General features: G+C 41.6%; 1 protein-coding gene across 1 annotated transcript in view; it reads left to right on the forward strand.

The window, feature by feature from the left end:
- Nucleotides 1-19,409, forward strand: part of SCFD2 (sec1 family domain containing 2) — a 297,110-nt gene that overhangs the window by 30,783 nt on the left and 246,918 nt on the right. Inside the window, exon 3 of the mRNA XM_034772647.1 lies at nucleotides 12,441-12,568. Coding sequence (XP_034628538.1) covers nucleotides 12,441-12,568 — 128 coding nt within the window. The remainder of the gene's footprint in view (nucleotides 1-12,440; nucleotides 12,569-19,409) is intronic.

Below are 19,409 nucleotides of genomic sequence, written 5' to 3' on the forward strand. Positions count from 1 at the left end.
TTTAGATTTTGTTTTTCAAAAATAAATCCCTGGCATTACTGTATATGCACCGAAAGGACAAATTGTACACTTTTCTAGATACAATACAATTAACTAGAATTTATTTAACTGAGTGCATGGCAGTGATTTCTCCTAAAGAAACTAAAAATAAGAACAAAACATTTTAACATATATATATGAGAGCCACATTGTCACTTTCATAAAAATGAAATAAAAGAGTGCAGCTAAGTCAGGGCCAAATTGTGACCTGGATAATGCAGTGACTCAGGCCCCCCATTACACTCCTGTGCCAACCACCAGCATTATGGCTGTCTGCATGATAAGGCAAGTGGGTTCTGCAGAGTTGATATGTTCCCATATCATGCACTTGGGAGGATCAGAACCTTGCATATGTGCTAGCCAGTTTAACTGGAATATATACTACACTAGATTTAGATTCATCACAGTTACTGCTCCCTGAAGCAGCAAAGGAACTAGGAGGGAGATTGTGACTCTCAGTGTACTGGCCCTTGATCAGGGCTTGTAGTCAAACTGTATAGCTCCTGTTACAGTCTTGGGCCTTACCAGAGTTCATCAGGGTTCAAATGACACATTGTTGATAATAGCAGATAGTTACAGCAAGAAAAATCTAACAATCACATTATTATTTTTTGAACTGCTTAGCAATTAATGTGGAAGTTGCTTCCTCCTTTTTAAAATAAACTTGGGAATTAATGCATTGTTTCTGTGAAAGATACTCTGACTATCTGCTCATTTTCTCAGCAATCACTTGGTCTTGGGCAGCAATGAAGAATTAATGAAGCTCTAATTTAATCCATACTGACTTTTTTTTTCTTTTTGCAAAAATATACACAATAACCTGACGTTCATAGACGTCAAGTTCTGCTGACTTGGAAACCACAGAATCTGTATAATATGTCTAATGGTCCTTCCATTTTTAAATATAAAAGAAATGATTAAAAATGTGGTAAATGGTTACATTTAGTTTATTGAAATGTAATTGTGTGAGCTAATTAGGGCAGGAATGCTGTACAGTTACTGACTCCCAACGGTTCAGATGTTTTCTCACTTATGCAAACCTCTATACTCCATCTGTTGCCTTCAGGATGCCAGGACGAGACATGAGTGCCACTTGCTTGCCATTCCTCCCCACCATGTTTCACTCGTACTACTCCACATATCCTCTTCTCCACTTCTTCTTGCTCCTGTGCATAACAAGCAATTTAAATAGGAAAAAAAAAAAGTAAAACTTCCCCTTCTTCAACTTCAGTAACAAGAGCTCCGATGGGGAAGCAAGGGTCACAGGTACTATCTCCTAATTTAGTTTTAAAAGAGCTCTCCGAGGAGCTGGTTGGACTGTTACTGCTGGTTTTCCAATATGTCCTGGAACAGTGAGGAGGTTCCAGAGGACTGGAAGAAAGCTAATGTGCCAACACTTAAAAAGGGTAAATGGGTTGATCTGGGTAATTATAGGCCTGTCAGCTTAATGTCGATACTGAGCAAAATTGATGAAACTGCTGATAAAGAATGGATTAATAAAGGTTTAAAGGAGGTTAATATAATTAATACCAGTCAGCCTGGGTTTATGGAGAATAGATCCTGTCAAACTAACTTGATAACTATTTTTGATGAGACTACAAGTTTGGTTGATAAAAGATCATGGTGTTCATGTAATGTAATATACTTGGTCTTCTGTTAGGCACTTGACTTGGTACCACACAACATTTTGATTAAGAAACTAGAAGTATATAAAATAAACATGGCACACATTCAATGGATTTAAAAACTGGCTAAATGATAGGTCTCAAAATGCAATTGTAAATGGGGATTCATCACTGAGCAGGTGTGTTTATAGTGGGATAGCACAAGGGTTGGTTCTTAGCTGTATGCTATTTAACATTTTATTAATGACCTGGAAGAAAACAAAATCATCACTGCCAGAGTTTGCAGCTGACACAAAGATAGGAGGGTTGGTAAATAAAGATGAGGACAGGTCACTGATACAGAGCGCTCGGGATTGCTTGGTAAGCTGGGTGCAAGCAAACTATGTGTTTCACTACAGCCAAATGAAAAGTCATACATCTAGGAACAAAGAATGTAGGACATATTTATAGGCTAGGGCAATCTATCCTGGGAAGTAGTGATTCTAAAAAGGATGTAGGTATTATGGTGTATAAACAGTGGAACATTCAGAAGGAGTAGGAAGATTACATTACCGCTGTGTTAGACACTAGGGCAACTGCTGCTGGAATATTGTGTCCAGTCCTGGTGTCCACACTTGAAGGATGTTGATAATTTGGAGAGGGTTGAGCGAAGAGCCACAAGGATGATTAAAGGATTGGAAAACATGCTGTAACAGGGCAGACTCTACTTTCTTTTTAACAGTTCTTTGAGTTTTATTTATATTACCTCCACCAAACCACAATCATTATCCCGTGCATCAATTCTGTCTGCAGTTTTCTTTGGTCCACCCTTTCTCCAGGAAGGGAAAGAAAGATCTCACCACCCTGAGATCTTACTTCCTCTGGCCTCTACAACCTCCCCTCTTGCCCCTGCATTTTCTTCCAGTGCTTTTTAACTACCCTCTCAGGTAACAGATAATTAGCTTTGTAGTTCATCAGACCCCAATCCGATCTAGGGGTACTAATTAATGCTGAAGTGATCCGAGGGCTTGGTCAGTTCCTGGCTCTCAGTACTCGGTCACATAAGCCTTATAGTGATAGACCCAAGGAGCTCAATCTATTTAGTTTGTCAAAAAGAATCTTTAGGAGTGACTTGATCACAATCTGTAAGTATCTGCATGGAGGACAAAATTTGGTAATAGAGGGCTCTTCAATCTAGTTTACAAACGTATAAGATTCAATGGCTAGAAGAGGATGCTAGTCAAATTTAGGCTAAAAGTAAGGTGAAACAATGGGGGTAATGAACCATTGAAACAATTACCAAGGATTGTGATGGATTTGCCATCAATGCAAATTTTGAAGTCAAGAGTGGTTGCTTTTCTATAAGATATACTGTAGTCCAAATAGGAATTAATTTAGGGAAGCCTCATGTCTATGTTCTGCTGGAGAGCAAACCAGAGTCACTAGATGATCACAATGGTCCTGTCTGGCCCTTCATAATCTAAGAACAGGGAAAAATTCTCTTTCAAAGAGGAGAGGAATTTAATAATAAAAAAAAAAAAAAAAAAAAAAGGTAAAATATGTAAGTTGACATGCAGGCCAATCCTTTCTAAGCAGGGGTAATCAGGATGAAGGAGAGTATGTTTCAGTACAATACCTTCTGTATGTGCCCCTTGTTTCCTTGTCTAATTACATATCAGCTTCTGAGTTCATGTTGCTTCTTCAAACGTGAGGAGCCCTCAACTTAGAGGATAACAATAGCATCCTCTGGCCTGAAGTATAAAAATTGCAGCTTAACTTCTGTTACAAACCACCCTGTTTTCATGGATACAGTGTCACATCCAAGAGTTTTCTGATTTAAACAAAACTTGTTTACATGTAAAATTACGCTGGATAGGTAATCAAAAATGTAGAATACAGAATGATGTTTTCCACTTCTCATTTCTATGAAATGTATGAAGCCCTTTACGAAAGAAAAAGGAATCTGCAGTAACTTGGGGTGTCAGTAAAAAAAAAAAAATCTATTCTACAAGGATCAAATGGCATTGCTCTTACTGAGAAGTCTTGTTATATATGGCTATCTTTCTTAACCTTAATGATTAATGTGATGTTACATACTTGTTGTGTGTACAACTTTTTAAAAAGCACAAATGTGGAATTGTAGCATATCAGCGATAGCTGGTGGTTGTACTGGTTTATTAGGTAGCGAGACCACATGGTAAAAATAAGAGACAAGTCTTAAAAATGTCTGTGGTGAAATCCCTGACAAAACACTGATAGATGTCAGAGGGGGCCAAGATTTCAACCCTGAGTTCTATTCCTTGCTTTTGTCAGGCTCTCTTCCTGGCCTTGGGCAAGTTGCTTAACTTCTGTGCCTCCCATTTTCCTCTGCTTAAAATATGTGTTGTAATCCTTAAGGGTTGTTGTGAAAGTTAATATTTTTAAAGTGATTTAGGGTTCCTTGAATGTAAGGTTCTATGAGTGTAAAGAATTGTGTTAATTTTAAGAATACAGTATTAAAACTTCATGGTTATATTTTGTTTTGCTTTTGTAATAAAAAATTAAAGGTAAAATCCATTGTAGCCACAGGTAAGTGCATTGTGAATATTGTGGTTCACAAAATGCCTCAGATAATATATGCAGATATGTAAAGCAGCAGAAGATGGCAGGAAATAGGGAAAGAGGAGCTGGGGAAGAGAACTTCATTTAAGTCAGTAGTTACAGAAGTGTAAAATCAGTGTCTATGTGATCAGAATAAACTATCTGGGGTGAGAGTACAGGAACCAAAGATGAAAAAGGAGGAGGGGAAGAGCACTGTAGGAGGGAATAGGAAGACAGTGAACTGAGAGGGACTTCCTCTTCCATTCTTTGCTTTGAATAATAGTGGCAAATAAGGTGATCCTATCTCTGTTTTTCATTTAGTTTGGGATTCTAAAATACAAAGTAGTAAATTTGTCCGAGTTATAAAGAGGACAGGCAGCAAAGAAAGACCCTTCTTCATGTTGTTCTAATCTGTTTACTATTGTACTCATTACATGTTTACTCACTGGAGAAATTATGGAGCTAATATTTTTTAAAATTGAAACCATTCCCTAGAGCTGCAATAGATGGTTTGGGGGGAGGGGGGTAGAGGAACTGCAGAAGAGTACATCTCAACATTTTTGTGTTACTCTTTAAATCAATCAGCCACTAGCACTTGCTGCAATATGATGCACAATGCAAAAACAGGCTATTTTTCAACATTTTTGGCTATTGAGACTCAGAGTTGTTCTCTGTTTAAATTATTTTAATAACTAGCTTGTCCTAACACTAGCACACTAGGTCACGGTAACAAAAAGTGATGTGACCTACTAAAATATATGTGAGTAAATTGGTCTCGTGCCATGAATAAACAATACATATTAGCAATTTCATTCTGAAAGATCAGGTATTGGTGACCCATGGGATATGTTTTGTTTTTTTCTCCCTCCACTCACTCCATTTTTCTACTTTGCACTTCATTGAGTCATTCCCATGATTCACTACTCAACAACCTTCTTATAAATGAAAACAGACACACATTTTATCTTATGATTAGCATTTCCTGTTAGTTTCTAGCAAACTCCAGTTGACATTTATTGCATGCCATAACTATTTTAAATGCTTTATCCAGATTGAAGTAGCACTGGTGAAAGACAGGATTTACTCTTGGTGCCAGGCTATTCACTGATAGAACATCCTTAATCTATAAAAGTCTAGTTTAAAATCTTGAGGAGCCTTTTGACACAGATTGGTAAAGCTATGCATTCTAGGTGGAGTCCACTTTCCCAGGACGATGCCAGTTTGCTGGTATATCTATGGATTTTACAGTTGTAAGAGAACACTGTAAAAATGTAGTCTTTCATTTTATGCAAAGTTGCCCGAGGGGCAATGCCCCTTATAGTTTTATGTATGGCTGAAGGGATAGTGTTTTGAGAGAGAGAAAATTCTTTGGCTGGTCATATAATTTTTAAAAACTGGTACAGTTTTGCTCTGTGCACATATGCCTCTGCTAGCTTTCCTGGTTAACTGCGTCATTAGTTTTTCAGCCATAAAGCACAGCACATAACTGTTCATCAGGAAAGCAGTACAGCATACTCCAGTTTCCAGTAGCAAACATTACAGTTGCCTTTTTTTTTTTTTTTGGTCCTTAAAATTTTCTAATTACAAAGGCCCAGATCCTGAGAGTTTATTAGGCTCCTAACTTCTATTGATTTCACTGGAAGTAAGGAACCTAAATACCTTTGTGGATCTGGGCCAAAATCTCCCAAATCTGCTCAGTTTCGCCCCTGTCCCTCAAAGTTTTTACTATTGGATGCTGTTGTTTGTTTTGTTCCCTGTTTGGATATCAGGTAATATTTTAATCTTTCTTTAAGGGGGGAGAAAGAATACACTGCTTACCCTTAGAAATTTGCCAATTTTACCGTAAATAACTAAATTAATTTACCCCAGTATTCGCAGTATTCTCTCTCTATAGGGAAATATAGGGCCTACTGCAAATACTTGGATTTCTTTTATTTAGCATCTCTAGATATGTAAACTGAATTATCCTATTGGCTATTCAAAATATTCAGCGGTATTAGTTGAAACCAGGAGATTGGGTTGGCCAGCCCAGAGAACTGGAATGGAAAAGACTCTGCCTTCCTGGTCTTGCTTTTCGTTTCACACAGTTTGAAATCACTGATGATATCTCTTTTGAGGTTTGACTGTTTCAACATGCTCTGCCGTGTAAGTCCAGCGTTAGTGGGAATTGAGTCAGCTGACCTGTGTCAGGGAACTCTGGGCTTGAGTGTCTACAATGCATTTTAACCCTAGGTTAAAAATTTTCTAACGTGTGCTCGAACCTAGGGCTCTGGTGTCCACACTGCAGTGCACAGACCCAACTCAAAGTAAACATATCCCAAAGTGCCATGCAAAGTGCCTCCCATCCCCCAACATCAGGGGGGGCCCAGGAGCAAGGGACAGAGAGTGGAGCGGAACCAAGCAGCTGCTCTGTAGGGATGGGGAGCGGCTGGGGTGTTGGGAGTCATCCCTCCCACAGCTGTATTGAGCTGGGAGCTCTGCTGCCTCCTTTCCTGCAGGGCAGCCGCTTGGTCCCACCCTCTTTGGGCTGTGTGCACTGTAAGGACAATGAGTGGGAGCCAGCTCTAAAACTTCCCTGCAGTGAGGTACCAGGGCTGCTGATGCAGGAGGCTGCAGGGAAGTTTTGGGGCTGGCTCCCACTCACCGGCCTGACAGTTCACGCAGCCCCATGGAAAGCAGGTGGGTCCCAAGCGTAAGGGTCAGAGAGCAGAGTGGGAACCAAGCACCACCCTGCAGGGAGGGGGAGTGGCAGGGCTCCCGGCTCAGCACACCCAGGGGAGGGATGACCCCCCCCCCCCAACATCCCGACATCTGGAAGCCTCCTTCGACCTGTCAGCTCTGTTCCCTGCTTGGGGCAAACTCTGCACAGCAGTGAGGAGGAGCTGGAGCAGGAAGGGATAGCATGCTCGGCCAGGCAGTAATGGTACTTGGACACTGGGCTGGCTGCCTGCAGCACTGCTCCTTTGCTGCCAGGCATTCTGGGATACATTTGGAGGACTTTCAGGACCCAAGTCAAGCTGGGGCTGCTTGCATACAGGAAAGCAATAGAGCCTGGGACCTTTGGTCCCAGCTTATCATGGGCTTGAACTCTCCAGCCCTGCAGGGTCCTGGGACCCTGGGTGTGAGCCCTAGGTTAGCACATTTTGTAGTGCGGTCATAAGTGAGGTTTGGCTTGAGCCTGGGCTCAGATCCAGGCTTGTACCCATAGTGTCCATGTTTGTTCACTATCAGGGCATGCTGCGCGATTTATCTGCTTACTCAGGTTTTTCAGGAAGGGGTGACATGAGGAATTGGTGATTGCAGGTTGTGGAGTATTATTGATGAGGCATTCTGAATTGTTAAGTGGATTATTTTTGAGAGCATTGGCCTTGAGCAATCAAGTATTTGCATTATGGATTCTTATTTCATTTTTTGTATTTTAAAATATTTGTATACAGAGACCTAGAGCTTGGGTATTTGTTTCTTGGTACATCTGCAGAAAGAAAAATAATATCTGTGGTATTTCTACTGTTATTTACCCTTCTTGCTCTTTTTCCTTCTCAAGTAACCAGTATTTTGTCTGGAAATACTCATTATAATTTGTGCAAAGCTCCAGGCACATGGGAATATGGCAGGCCCCAGTCAGCTCTAAGACTTCACCACACTTGTCTTTTTTTGCTGTTTTAGCACATTAAAACAACCCTCAGTCCCGCAACATAAGCCAGCAAGAGTAAAGAAAACACGCTGGGTCAAAAGCTATGAGAAATAGCTGAAAAAGATAGAGCTTTGTTTTAGTACATCAGTCTGGCTCAGCCATAAGTCTGGGTGTGGTTTTTTGTTTTTAAAAAAATCTGTTATTAGCTAAGTAATAATATCTAGCTCAGAGTAGGCAACCTATGGCACGTGTGCTAAAGGCGTCATGTGAGCTGATTTTCAGTGGAACTCACACTGTTGGGTCTTGGCCACCGGTCCGGGAGGCTCTGCATTTTAATTTAATTTTAAATGAAGCTTCTTAAAGCATTTTATAAACCTTATTTACTTTACATACAACAATAGTTTAGTTATATATTATAGACTTAGAGAAAGAGACCTTCTAAAAACGTTAAAATGTATTAGTGGCACGCAGAACCTTAAATTAGAGTGAATAAATGAAGACTCGGCACACCACTTCTGAAAGGTTGCCGACCCCTGATCTAGTTCTTATACAGCACTTTTCAGCAGTAGATCTCAAAGCGCTTTACAAAAGGAGGTCATTATAATTATCCCCATATTTCAAATGAGTAAATTGAGACACAGAGAGGAGATGTGACTGGCCCAAGGTCACATAACAGGATAGTGCCTGAGCTGGGAATAGACCCAGGGATCGGCAGCGTGTCCGTACACGAACACAAGTGTCCATGGTAAAAATGTTGAGGTCCGTGGGGGCGCTCACCATCCCTGCTGTTGCTGGCAGAGACGCGGCCAGGCGGCTCTGCAGGCACGCTGCCTCCGTCCCCCTTCCCCGAGCTTTGACTCCATGGCTATCAACCCATTGGCTGGAAACCGTGGCCAATGGGAGTTGTGGGAAATGGGGCAGCACGCAGAGTCACCTGGCCGTGCCTCCCCGTAGGGGGGACATGCTGCTGCTTTCGGGAGCTGCTTGAGGTAAGCGCCGCCTGGAGCATGCACCCCTGACCCCCTCCCATGCCCTCAACTTCAGCCTTGCTCCCCCTGCTGCCCTCTGAACCCGTTGGTCCCAGCCTGGAGCAGCCTCCTGCCCCCCCAAGTCCCTCATCCCCACCACCCCAGCTGTAGCCCTCACCCCCCCCAACCTCCTGCTCCAGCCCGGAGCCCCCTCCCTGAACCCCTCATTTCTGACCCCACCCCAGAACCCACACCCAGAGCCCGTACATCCCTTCCCACACACCAACCCTTGCCTCAGCCTGGAGCCCCCTCCGCCAATGTCAGTCACTAAGTCCAGTAATTTTGTCAAGTGTCCATTGCGCAACATGGTGGTGCTGACCCCTGAATAGAACCCAGGACTCCTGAGTTCTAATCCTGTGTTCTATCCACTAGACCACACTGCCTATGAAGGTCGACAGAGAGTGAGGGAAAAGCATATAATATACAAGTAGAACATAGTAGTTATATATATATTATTGGTGGGTTTTCTAAATTTGATTGTTTATGTTTAAATATAATATACTTTAGGCCCAGGGGTGGGAGAGAAGGAAAGACAGCTGTTCTGCCAAGTCTCATAATTTTGTCAGGAGCACTGCTACATGTAGTGCTTTTCTTAAAGCCCCAGCTCCTGGAGGCATGTGTGTGAAAATCTCAGGTTACTATTTTTTTTTTTTTAAATGAAAGGTTTTAGCCTCGTGGTTGTGGAAAAAAGCAGGAAAACGTAAACTCTGAAGTCTCAAAAACCAGAAGGCCAAAAAGACAGTCAAAATGTATTATTTTCTTTAAAAAATCCATGATCTTAAGGCAATTTCCTGATATTCTGAGCCAGTTTCATGATATTTGCGAACTTGGGGTTCATAATAGACAGTCTGACAGGGATTAGCTAAAGGAATAAAAACAAAGAAAGGGAGGTAAGAGGATGGGGGACAAAGAATGGAAGAGCATGGGAGAGGGTGCTCCAGTGAAGAGACTGTGAGGATGGGGATTATTGGAGCAAATAGTCAATCAGCAGAGAGGAAAGAATGTTCAGAATAAAAATTGTGTAAAACCATCTGATGATGTACACTCTAGATGGGCCCATAGATAACTGAGGCATAAGGGAGAAACAGAAATGAGAAAAAGCAGTGGCAGGGAGTGGGGTGGGGGACAGTGAGAAAACATTCAGAGGAGGGGAGGGAGAGAGATGAGAGCCAACCAGGGCTTTTCCTTCCCCCTCACCCTCCAAGCACCATTGTAAATGATCGCTGCGGAAGATTCCCATCATGCTATGTGTTGGGGACCCAGTTACAGCATGGTTTCATTTGATAGTGTGATGGGGATACAGCTAAGTTCCAGACAAAGTCTTGAGCAAATCATGTCCAAGGCTTTACCATGGTTTGGAAAGTTGGTTAGGATCCCATGTATGCTACAGAGTGTACAAATGTTGTAACTAGAACAAGGGATAACTATGTAGTAATCCAGGGGCAGCAACCTTTCAGAAGTGGTGTGCCGAGTCTTCATTTATTCACTCTAATTTAAGGTTTCACGTGCCAGTAATACATTTTAACGTTTTTAGAAGGTCTCTTTCTATAAGTCTATATATAACTAAACTATTGTTGTATGTAAAGAAAATAAGGTTTTTAAAATGTTTAAGAAGCTTCATTTAAAATTAAATTAAAATGCAGAGCCCCTGGACCGGTGGCCAGGACCTGGGCAGCGTGAGTGCCACTGAAAATCAGCTCGCATGCCGCCTTCGGCACACGTGCCATAGGTTGCCTACCCCTGTAGTAACCTAACCCTCAGACACAGTTTAAAATGATAGTGTAGACATGCCCTATATGAGTGGTCTGAATAGGGTCAGGTAGTTACATTTTCGTGTGATGATAACTAGAAAGGGATTTAAGCACTAAACCCAAACAATCCAATAATCATACCTGTAAAGTAACACAGCAGTGCATTAATTCAAGGAAGCTGCATTGAAGCATACGGTTACTCTTGGAACCTCTGCTTTGTCTTGAATTCTAGTCCTTGTATCAAAAAGTACTCCATTTTGTGTTACAAGAGATCAAAGTCTGGTGCTGGGCTGGCCATCATGACAGTGCACTCAGACCACCCTTGCGAGTGGAGTGACTTATATTGCTTGTGGCTGCATCACAAGTGGGCTGGGTGGTTTCTGGAAGGAGCTGTCCCCCCAGGCCTCATTGGCCTGAGAGAGATGTAATAAGTGTCCTAGAAATTAGAAATGAAGAGACTCTGTAGGTCATCTAGTCAGTTCCTCTGCTGATGCAGGATCGTGCTGTACAGGTTTTTTTTTTTTTAGTGCTTTATCAAGGCTAATTTTTAAATGTCTCAAGTGATGGGTCTCCTGCCATTTCCCTGGGGAGACTATTCCCCAATTTACTCCAATCTCTCTCTGCTATTTAGCTTGGATTGTCTTTCTCAGAGCACGTTAATGGGATAAAATGCTTGCTCTCTCATTCACACACACATAAAATATACACTCCCTCCCCCCCACCCTGGTTAGCTGAGGGAGGTGTTTAATTTCCTTCCCATCCTCCACTATTCCACATGCCCCCTGCCAAATCCAAATAGAGGTTATGGGGTTTTTGGGCTACTAATAGAGGGGCTTGGAAAGCACTCTCACCTGCACTGGAGGATGATATGCTGGACTTAACATAACCAGACCGTATCAGTGGAGAGAGCACAACACAGGTATCAACTCAATTATGAGTATTTCATAAAAAAAACTATTATTTCTGGCATACGGTAAATTTGTGGTAAGGGTCTCTAGAGGAAATTTAGGAGGAAAAAATCTCCTGAGAGAAAACAGATGGAAGCTTTTTAAAAAAACAAACAAGCAAAAAAATCAATCCAGTCAATCAAATGTGCGCGGACTTAGCTTAAGGCAAATTTGTTCCAGAGAAAACACTGGAGCCATTCATTATATAAAATACAGTATCTGGGGTGAGAGAGAATACTGATGAGGAAATGAATGCAGATTCATAATAAGTGTCTTTTACTAAATACTAAGTGTCTTTTATTAAAAGCTAACTGTAAATAATTTTAACGTTCTGTAGATACCAAAAACATAAGGACCATTAAGCTTCATTGCATATTGTTCATTTCTTATATGTAAGTATGAGGACAATAAACAAAGCCCCGAGATACGGTGCCCATTGTATCAAATCAGCACACCAGCTCCCAAATTTTAAGAATGTTTGCACCAAGATCCAGACCCAAACTTTGGAGTTGGAGCCTATCTGTACTTCAGTTGCAGTATTTGAAAAACCTCAGAGCATTGTTGATATTTCCGAAGTGAACAATAGTGGTTACATCTGGGCTGTCTTGTTTATTTTAGCTTATGTTAATATCTGTGAAAATGTGGATGTGTGACTTGTAATGCAAGTTTGTAACAAGCCAATATGAGCTTTTAATATAGAATCACAGTAACCACTTTTAAAAGTTAATCTTTAGTCTGTATACTGTCCACCTCATAGAAGTTACTGCGTATGAACACACATTTTAAAATGTAAATGTTGCCTTAAACTTATTTCATTATGCACCAGATGTTTAGTGTAACTCTTGTTTTTTTTACAGTGATCCAGCTGCCAAAGCACTCTGGGAGTCCTTAATGAATCTCAGACAAAAGGAAGCTGTGATGGAAGTTAGGAGACACCTAGTGGAGGCTGCAAGCAGAGAAAACTTGCCCATTAAGATGAGCATGGGTAAGTATTCTAATATGACCCTTCACCCGGTGGCTATAATGTGGAATATTTCAGCATCCATACTCCCTTCAGTCCCAAGCATTTAAAGCAGTGGTGCCCAAACTTTTCCTCTCGTGCCCCGCCTTAACATTAATGGCATGTGTCCATGCCCTCCCTGGGCTGGGAGTGGAACCGGCAGCCTGGGGGCTGGGAGCTGTGGCCTGGGAACCGGAGCCTGGCGGTCTAGGGCCAGGAGTGGAGCTGGGGCTGCAGCTGTGGCCAGGGCTGGAGCTGGGGGTGGGTCCAGAGCAGAGTTGCGTGCAGAGTAGGGCTGGATGGTGTTCCTTCTCTGCCCCCCTGCGCGGGCTGGCCTGCAACCCGCTCCGCCCTCCCAGACGTTTCTCCACACCCGCCCCCAGAGGAGCATGTCCCATGGTTTGGAGACCACTGATTTAAAGCTTTTACATTATTCTCTAAATTCTTATCCCATCATAGTCAGTTGGCCTCTGGTGAACTTTGAGGCTGCATGAGAACAATCTGTGCTTAAGCATGATGCAGTTGTGTTTTTGGAGCTTGGTAGTAAAAAAACAAACAAACTTTTTTTTTTTTTTTTAAAGATTCAAAAGCCTATAAAGTGGTAGAGTTACGTGGAGGATGATAAATACACTGATGCAAGTGTTTAGTGTTACTTCTTGCCTTTATACTATGAAGTATGACAGTTTGGGGCATGTTTACAGAGAGTAGTCTGCTGAGCTTCTGTTCTCGACAAGCAGACAGTCTAGCTAGTAGCGGAACTGTTGAAATCTGTGCTGATCTCTTTTTTTTTTTTTTTTTTTAAACTGAGTTTTTTTGTGAAGCAAGGCCACCTCACAAAAAGCTGAAAACAATATTTAATAAGTTTTTAGAGTCAGAGTCTTTAGAAATATGCTAGCTGTGGGAAATAAAGGTTTTACAGCTTTTTGGGTACGTTATTCTAATTGGACAAAAACAAACAAAAATACATTGAAATGCAAGAAGTTAATGGTAGACTTACATATTTAAACAAGTCATGAAATACAAAAATAAAGGAAGATTCTTGTAATAGTATTAACTCACTCATTTTACCTATTATATATTATTTATGCACCTGATCTACTTAAAGTATAGATTAATAGACTAGTAATCAGAAATACTACATTTATATTGAGAGGCAATGTTAATATGCAAATATTAACTTTTTCATTTCATGTGTAATTTATTTTTAAATTACAGCCTTAACATTTTACTAACATACTTAGTTGTGTTTGCTTCTTGTTTGTTTTTGTTCTAAAGAAAAGAAAATGAGATTAGGGAAAAATAGAACAGGCGAAGACAGCAAATGGAGGAGACTGACAAAGGCCTTTTCCAGTTCTTGGAGAGGTTGAGGAGCAACTAGAGATTCTTTACACACACCCCATTCATTCTGAACACATGGACATATTTTAAGGATGTTAAAGAAAACCTTCATGTCTTGAGGACTTCCTTAAAGATCCTGAAGCTATGTAGGAGAAGCACCATAGGTAGCCATCTTACCTCTCTGTGGGAAGGGGGGGGAGAGGGAGTGAAGGGGAGGCAGGGCTGGCTCCAGGCACCAGCCCACCAAGCTTGTGCTTGGAGCGGCGGCTCCAGCCGCCGGGGAGAGCGGAGCCGCACTGGGCTTGCTGCCCTCCCCCCGGCGCCCTGGCCGGTCGGGGAGAGCGGAGCCCCGGCCGGGCTCGCTGCCCTCCCCCCGGCGCTCTGGCCAGTCGGGGAGAGCGGCCCGCGGCTGGGCTTGGCGCCCTCCCCTGCCGCGCTGAGGCGGCGGGGGGGGGGGCAGCGGGAGGCTTTTTTGCCTTGGGCGGCAAAAAAGCCAGAGCTGGCCCTGAAGGGAGGAAGGGCACTGGAATCTCCGCCCTATCTCCAGCCTGCCTAGGTGGGAAGGGGTTGGAACCTAGGTGGGGAGTTGGGGGGAACAGCTCCAGTGCAGAGGATAAGAGAAGATATTATCAGATCCTAGATCAAGGAGGTGAAGAGCTATGACAGTCCCAAAATCTTCTCTGAGACTGGAGGGAAAGCACAGAATGAATGAAATATCTCAGGGTGTCTCAATACATTAGACAGTGAGACTATAAAGTATTAGACCTGTGTCTTTGCATGGCTCCATGCCGTTGCTGGGTGTTTCAGTTATATAGGACTCTCCTGTTGTGTGTACCTAGCAGTGACACTTTTTTCAAATGTCTGATCACTTCATTGTTTATATTCATATTTTCCAAAATGTTTATACTGGACAGTGTCTAAGGATGGATGTGATTTTTTTTTTTTCTTTTGATCTGACTAGCAGTTAAAACTTTGCACTGTCATAGTTTGGGGTCTGCAGATATTGGTATATTTCAGTGGATAGTGCACTGTCTTCTGTTGCTTAGGAGTAGCACCTCGGTCTCTCCAATATTTAGAGAGAATGTTTTGAGGACTTTTAGGCCCTTCCTCATATTAAATATCATAGGCATCATTTTCCAACATGAAGAAAATCTCTAACACTTTTACTAAAGTCAGCTGTCACAAGGTAAAAACTCTTTTTATGCTTGACATAAGAAGTGAAATGCATTTGGAAGCAAAACTTTAAATTCCAGTTGGTATTTCTGAGACCTCCAGTTGTGGGCAGCTGGCTGAAAAACTGCATCATGTTTGACACTGGCAGCATGAGGGTCCTGTCTCAGAGATTATAAACCATATTCTATCCTCCTGTAATATGTGTAGAGAAAGTAAAAAAACTTCTGCTTCTTTCAGTGTACTAAAATATCCTTAACCACTCACGGCACTAAATCAAATCACTCTCTTGCCTTCCTCGGTGTGTGCGTGTTTGTGTGGTGCATGTTTTTCCCAAATACTAAGGCAAATACTAAGGACCAGCTTTTTCCTTTCTTTGATTGGTCTGATGTAATGGGAGCAGAGCACCTGTCATAGGAGCACAGCTTATTCAGTGTGATACCTGTGTATCCTGCAGAGTGCTCAGCACCTCTGCGGGGTGTTGGGAGGCGAGTGCGAGAGCTTATGAAACCAGCTGTGGAAGAAGAAAAGTTGTCATTGTAACTGTTCTCCTTACATCTGCTGTCAGCTCCATTCCCTCCACTCTTCAAGCTGCAAGGATGAACAGAGGGAGAGAATTCTGCAAAGCTGCCAGGAGAGATAGAGAGGGAACAGGTGCTCCTTGCCCTTCCAGCAGCCAAGAGGGGGTTGTGAGTAAGACAGAAGTCTGATCTCACCACTTGGGCACTGTCTTTGAACCTCACTGGCGCTGGGATCTGTTTCCGTGGTCAGCCTTCACTAGTGTGTAACTTTGAGTTCCATTTTAATATTTAAACCCAAATAACGTTTTAAGCATTAACACACTCAATGAATGGTAAAGATGAAGATTGGTTAGAAGAATCCCAGGAAGCAGCAGCACCATTTGAAGGCTATATACAAATCACCATTCATAAATAAATATGGAATTGTATTCATGCCTTATTAACCACTAAATATCTTCCTATTAGCTGTCAGGTGAACCTCTTCTTGCTAACCTTTCTGTGTTGAACACCTACTACTTACCAATTCCCTGACATTGGGGCGCCTTAGGCATTGGTAGGCCTCAATTCCTGCTATTCTCTGTCTGTGGCACCCAATAGTCTAATCTGTGGGCCGTAATACTTTGGTCTAATTTCAGTTGTTTGGTTTATTGAGCAAGTGGTGGGTGGTGGTGGTGTCTGGTTACATACAGGAGGTCAGACTAGATAATCTGGTGGTCCCTTCTGGCCTTAAACTCTGTGACTCTAAGTATTGGAGAACTCTGGAAACTACTTTTCAGTTACATACGGCCCCTGTGCTGCCGGTGTCCCAAATGACATCATATTTCAGCAGAATGTTCACCAGCTGCAGGAGACTCATTACTGTCCCTGTAAGCTTTCATTTAAAAATTCATGGTGACTTTTACCTTCTGAACTCTCAAGACTGGACTGAGCAAAATGGCTGGTGCCTTCTTATTAAGGGCTTGACTATGGTTCCATTACAAATCCCTAATTGTAGGGAATTATGACTCACCTGTACAAACTGCCCCCAGGCTTCTGCTGAGTGAATTACAGTGGTTTGTTAGTTGAAAGGAGTGGAGGGGTAGGTTAAATCTCCCCTCTGAACTCATCCATTTTAACAGGATTTTAGTCTGTAGGGACTAATGCTTTAGAGAAGTGGTGGGAAACAACTTTGAGGACATAATGCTGAGCTGAGTAGGAAAGGTGTGGAGTGTTGCTCTAAGGATCTTTTTGGCTGTGTAACATTATTGCTGGCACAACTATCATCAGATTTGATGAGAGAGCTTCTGGAACAGCTGGAGGCTGTTGTGAGAGGCCTGGATGTCAAGGAAAGTGCAGCAGGATGGGGAGAGCAGCACTGGCAGAATTTTCTGGAAGCTCAGAAATAAATACAATTCCAAGGTGGCAAGATCTCCCTGATGTCTACTCAGGAGGAATTTTGCTGAGAGTGTGCTGTTTTCCCCTCTGAATTCTTCAGTTAGTTTGTGCTGTGGTTTCCAGGTGAGGATAAGAGTTCTGTGGAGTGTGTACCATTTTCAGATGAGTTTTTCCCCTCCAAAGACGTCAAAAGGAAAATTGGCCTCTTTAAGCTGCTAGTAACAGCAACATGGTCAAAGACAGATGTGATGCCATAATTTTACAATCTCAGTGTGAGATTCCTGTCCAGCTGACTTGCTAGAAAACACTTCAGAAGTGTTTATCAAACATACTGATGCTTCAAAGTAGCATCTGGATGAACTTCAGATAATTTTGTTAAAGGAAAACTTGAGGGCCTGGGGAACCATCTCACAGAACTAGACAAAAAACTAGACTAAACTCGAAGGCCTACTAGAGGCCAAAAGTATGAGTTGGCCTCCCTTCTCCATAGGGGAGCCAAATGTGATTTTTTTTAGGAACTGCTAGATTAGGGGAAAGGGATTTCCTTTTATCCACATGACTTTGCGTCTCAATTAAGAGCATATTTGAATTCTTAAGATTCAGATCTGAGATGAGACTTGAAGGAGGCAGACTAAATTCTAGGTACTATTTTACATTGGGACCATTGTATTATTTTTGAATTTTTATGCTATATTTAGATTATTTATCATGGCTTTAGAGAGAGAAGATGGGTGAGATAAGACAAGTTGGTGAGAGAGACAAGTTTTCGAACTTACACAACAATGCTTTGCCATTTAATACTAAAATTTAATCTTAAATTATTTTACAATCCATATGCAAAAATAGTTATTTGGTTTTTGAAGATTTAATTTGCTGTGGTGTTCAGTAATATTTTTTTACCATTTGTATTTCTTGTTGTGAATTACTTGTTCATTGTGAATACTATTTATTGCAATACACTCAATATTGAGAGTGTTTCAAAGGGTGGAACCAAAGCCATGGGGTCGAGATTATTGTTGTAGCAATAGATCAGAGGTTTGTGGGAGTTGCTCTTTCCTTTTGATTGGATGTATTTCCCAGAGCAGTCCCACCTAGTCTGTAAACTCCAGGTGCAACTCTGGACTTTTTGTTTTGGTTGGTTGGTCTGTTTTTGTTAGAGTTCCATAAATATTTGAGAACCATTTATATCAAGATACTTGGAATACTATGATACTTTATTATTTAAAATAGTAAATGAAAATGAAATAGCTCCATCCTGCCTCTCAAACAACTGTATGTGTACAGTAGTAGGTGAGTACTGTTAGGCTATGTCTACGCTACAAATTACTTCGGTATAACTTACTTCCATGCCCCTGAGCAACGTAAGTCATACTGATCTAAGTGCTGGTGTGAACAGCGCTATGTCCGCAGGAGAGCTTCTCTCGCTGACATAGCTACCGCCTCTTGCGGAGGCAGGAGTTATTAAGCTGATGAGAGAGCTCTGTCCTGTCAGCTTAGAACATCTTCACTAGAAGTGCTTCAGTGGCACAGCTGCATCGGTGCAGCTGCACCACTGTAGCTGCTCTAGAGTAGAAATAACCTTAAATACCAAGAGAAGATAAATATTTGTTCAGTGCAATTCTGATTTGCCAGTGTGTAGATGACTTAGCCATTGTTTCTATATTTTGGTGCATTAGACACATTGTAGCTTTTATAGAAAATCATTCAGTTAAATTAAACAGTTAAAAGATAGTCTGTTTTCAACAAACCTTTTGCTGAGACCATTTTGGAGGTACAGTTATTTAAAGACCTTTGTGATATCCAAGGAGAATGAAGTCAGTTAGGAATGGATGTCTGATGCGACTTGCTTTTGCTTAATTAAAATCAAATTGTTTTTAAGAGATTCTGAGGGTATTATTCATGATCAATAACTTAGGTGCAGCTGGATTTTATGAGTTCCATTCTGGAGTTAGGGAACCACTTAAACCAGAGGAGAAATGTTGCTGCTTTTTCAACTTTAGTAGAAGTGCTGCTGCTTGTCCAGTCCTGACTTCTTCTCTGACTCCATTGCTAATCTTGTGTATCTCTTAGTGATCCTCTGAATGTGACGGTCCCTGATTCTGTTGTTGAAAACTGTGCTATTAACATATTACTTGGCAGTAATAGAAACCTTACTACAAATATCTTCTTGTTGTCTCAAAAACAGACTTGTTTGGCAGTTTTAACAGAGGATGGTAAATATAGGTTGAGTCTGAATCCCTTTATTATGTTCCCTTATTGACATTGTGAATGATCAAAGTTGAAACACCAGTACGCTAACAGAAACAAAGTGCTCTCTGCTGTTACTTTAATCCTCATTAATGGGAAGAAAGCCTTCTCGGTTTCTTCCTATTAAAGTATACAAAATGCAACTTGAAAGTCTTCGTCTTTAAATTTTTAAAGAT

The sequence above is a fragment of the Trachemys scripta genome, chromosome 5 (genome assembly GCF_013100865.1).
Source record: "Trachemys scripta elegans isolate TJP31775 chromosome 5, CAS_Tse_1.0, whole genome shotgun sequence".
NCBI lineage: Eukaryota > Metazoa > Chordata > Testudines > Emydidae > Trachemys > Trachemys scripta.